Below are 3,372 nucleotides of genomic sequence, written 5' to 3'. Positions count from 1 at the left end.
ATAAATAAATAAAAACATTTCAAATTTATTTTCAAAATATAACTTGTTCTTCAAAAAAAATATATTTTCCATAAAAATCTTGTCAAACCTACTTTTTAAATTAACAAAAAAATTATTTCCAAAATCAATTTTCGAACAAGCCCTTAAAGATTCTATAATCTATATGTTCTATTTTCTAACTTGCCTTTTGTTATTTTAGTGCCAACCATTAGCTGGAATTATTGATGGATGGTTAAACTAATGGATGTGTCAAACATCATTCATGTTATGATACCGGAAGTTTTAAAGCTACTTGTTATGTAAATCACAAAAGGAAAAAAAATTCAATCATAAACTATATAAGAAAAGAAAAAGATGTAGTAGAGCCATCCCCATCATGTTAAAGATAAATGGGATGGGGCCATCCCATGATGTGTTGTACATTTGCTATACTATTCCAAATAGAAAAGGGTATCTAGCTTACCAAATCTTTTATTGGCTTAAACAGATCACAACAAGTGTTTCCCCCCGCCCTTTTTTTATTTATTTATCAAACAACAGAAGAAGAGATAAAATAAGAGTAGGAGCACCTGCCATTCATCATTTATGCGTTGGGTTTTCTGCAAAATTGCCAAAAAAAACCCCTTCATTTACAGTGTAATGTGGGGCACTGAAGCACACAGGTCTGCTGTGGATGAGCAGATAGATACCTCTTAGTCAGGACTTAGGAGCTTGCTGCAGAGGAAAAGTGCCCATAACACCGACGTGCTAAATTGCCCAAATTTCTCAAAGAGTAGGACAACTGGTCTAGGGGTTGGGCCCACAGCTTCATGACAGGCACGTTTTGGAATAGCCCCACAAAGGAGGGGGAATAAAAGAAACAAACAACTAAAATGATTAAACCCCCAAAAGAAAAAGAGCAAAAGCAAAGGAGAAATAATCAAATAACCGTGGTCCATGCTCCAAAGCGGCAATGTCCAAACCAACATATAGATATATTGGCTTAGCAGTCGGCAAAGGCCTAATTGTTGCCTTTTCTTCTCCTCCTTGTGGTTGAAGTTGGTGCCTTCACTTAAGAGTTAAGACCCACCTCCAGCCATGGGCAGAACTGGAGCTAGATTGCCCAGTTTCTGCTTAAATCGGATAAGGCCTCTTGTTCGAGTCCGCTCTCCGTCTATTCTGTCCAAGCCAGATGCCAATTCCATTAAAACTGATCAGAAGACTGAGAATTCCCCCAGTGTTGGAGAAGAGAATGCCAAGGCCGGGTTGATAATTGGTAGGAGAATCATGATTGTGGTTGATTCTAGTGTTGAGGCTAAGGGAGCTCTACAATGGGCTCTCTCCCACACTGTTCAGAGTCAAGACACTTTGATTCTTCTCTATGTGACCAAGCCTTGTAAACAAGGTCCGACTTCTTTTTTCCTCTCTGTTTTTTGCCCTTTAATTGGATTGAGATATTCTGAGAAGAAATCTAGCAGTGAGGCTAAAATTTTCATTTTCATTGCAGGTGAAGAGTGTGGCAAGGAGGTGGCTCCAAGGGTTTATGAGCTTCTTTACTCTATGAAGAATGTGTGTCAATTGAAGAGACCTGAGGTTAGTATAACTCAACTGGAACCAATTGATCCAATCCTTGGTGAAAATGATGCTCCTCTTTTGCTTTATATCTTACATGTTAATTCCATGGAGCGTGGGAACCGGAGGTGAATGTTGTTGATTTTGGGTTGCAACAGGTGGAAATAGAGGTTGCAGTGGTGGAAGGGAAGGAGAAAGGTCCAACCATAGTGGAAGAGGCGAAAAAACGAGGGGTGGCACTACTGGTTCTGGGGCAGAGAAAGCGGTCCATGACATGGAGGCTTGTGATGATGTGGGCTGTGAATCGAGTTGGGGGTGGGGTGGTGGAGTACTGTATCCAGAATGCTGATTGCATGGCAATTGCAGTGAGGAGGAAAAGCAAGAAGGGCGGAGGGTATTTGATCACCACCAAGCGTCACAAAGACTTCTGGCTCCTGGCCTGAATCAAGGGCATGCCCATCTTCATATGCTCTACTGTTTGTGGTTGTTAATTGTGTAATATTTGTTTGTAAATAATAAAAGCTGCAGATTGGAACACGGAAAGGTGATTCATTTAGTAATTGTGAATGAAAAAGTGAGGAGTGTCATTATTTGGGCCACTGGCCATAATGGCTTATGGGAGGACAATGGGGTCCTTCCTCTCTTTAGGGTCTCTCATGGTCATGGATGCCACAATGGCTAAGCAAGGGCACATGGTCACGGACCTTTCTTTGGGTGACACACCCTATGTTAGGACATGGTGGGGAACGCTTGTCCTCCGAGGCTGTCCCTTTACATTGAAAACCCCCTCCTCCGGCCAAAACTCTTTCCACCCCACCATTATTAATGTTATTATGATTATTATTTTAAAATGAAACTTAAATGTAAAAGAGCAACAATATTCTCTCTTTTTTTATATTTCAATCTTCATCTAAAACTTTAATCATATCTTTCGTTTTTTAAAAAAACAAAGATAGTCATGGGCAATTGCACCAAAGCATGCATTTTATTTATTTATTTATTATTATTATTTTTGCTTCAATTGAGATAAGTTGAGGACGGAGATGAAGAGGAAAAGAATGAAAAATGAAAAGAAAAGGAGGAGAAAGAAATACGAGAGGAAAAGTCGAGAGTTTTGATTAGATAAAGATGAGAATGAAAAAGAAAAAAACATTTCTATCTTTATATTTAAGTTTTATTTGAAAAAATAAAATAATAGGTGAACATAAAGTAAGTTTTGATAAAAATTATAATATTTTTTTTGAGGGTAATATATGCTAGCCTTATACTATCATTTTAATGGGAAAGTCCATTGGACTAAGCTCAAGTATGACTCGACAAATATGACTGTTCATCACTAAAAATTTTAGTACTTCCCTAATTAAATCTATTGTTAGGTTAATTAAATGGAAGCAAATTTATAACTTTGATTCAATAATGCTACATCTTAGCTAGTTCTCAATTGGTTTGGTCCCTTTCCCTTTCAATAATGAAGTGCATGCTCCTCTCTTCCTCTCTACCTCCTAATAATTGTGAAACAATCAACAAAGCACTACTAAAGAATTACTTGGATGGAACAACATGACCAGGATAAATGATGGAAGTGAAGTGGTACGAGTGAATGGGGAAGTATGGAACAACCTCTCTTCCTCTCTTTTTTTTTTGTTTTTTCCTTCTCTTTTTTTCATCTTTCTCCTTAAATCTTTTCCATTCTCATTTTTTAACACCAAAATAAAAAAAAAAGGGAACAACCATATCCAATGCTTTAAAGAAAAAAAAATACAGGGAGAAGTTGAAAAAGAGGGTATTTAATATGTATATTTTATTTGAAAAAATTGGTGG

General features: G+C 37.4%; 1 protein-coding gene across 1 annotated transcript; it reads left to right on the top strand.

Moving 5' to 3' along the window:
• Positions 1-933: 933 nt before the first annotated feature.
• LOC100254361 (uncharacterized) lies at positions 934-2,088 on the top strand. Its single transcript, XM_002263053.5, has 3 exons — positions 934-1,384; positions 1,487-1,572; positions 1,710-2,088. Exons 1-3 carry the CDS (start codon positions 1,078-1,080, stop codon positions 1,992-1,994), a joined length of 678 nt encoding a protein of 225 aa, XP_002263089.2. The 5' UTR covers positions 934-1,077; the 3' UTR covers positions 1,995-2,088.
• The last annotated feature ends 1,284 nt before the right edge of the window (positions 2,089-3,372 follow it).

Source organism: Vitis vinifera, chromosome 1 (assembly GCF_030704535.1).
Source record: "Vitis vinifera cultivar Pinot Noir 40024 chromosome 1, ASM3070453v1".
Classification (NCBI taxonomy): domain Eukaryota; kingdom Viridiplantae; phylum Streptophyta; class Magnoliopsida; order Vitales; family Vitaceae; genus Vitis; species Vitis vinifera.
Note: the sequence above shows the minus strand (reverse complement) of the source record. Positions and strands in the feature narration are given on the sequence as shown.

Bases quoted from the DNA above. Each gene is read 5' to 3' on its own strand.
- LOC100254361 (XM_002263053.5), top strand. From the start codon at position 1,078: ATGGGCAGAACTGGAGCTAGATTGCCCAGTTTCTGCTTAAATCGGATA. The intron at 1,385-1,486 runs GTCCGACTTCTT...TTTTCATTGCAG, and splicing joins GACCAAGCCTTGTAAACAAG to GTGAAGAGTGTGGCAAGGAG. The intron at 1,573-1,709 runs GTTAGTATAACT...GGGTTGCAACAG, and splicing joins GTCAATTGAAGAGACCTGAG to GTGGAAATAGAGGTTGCAGT.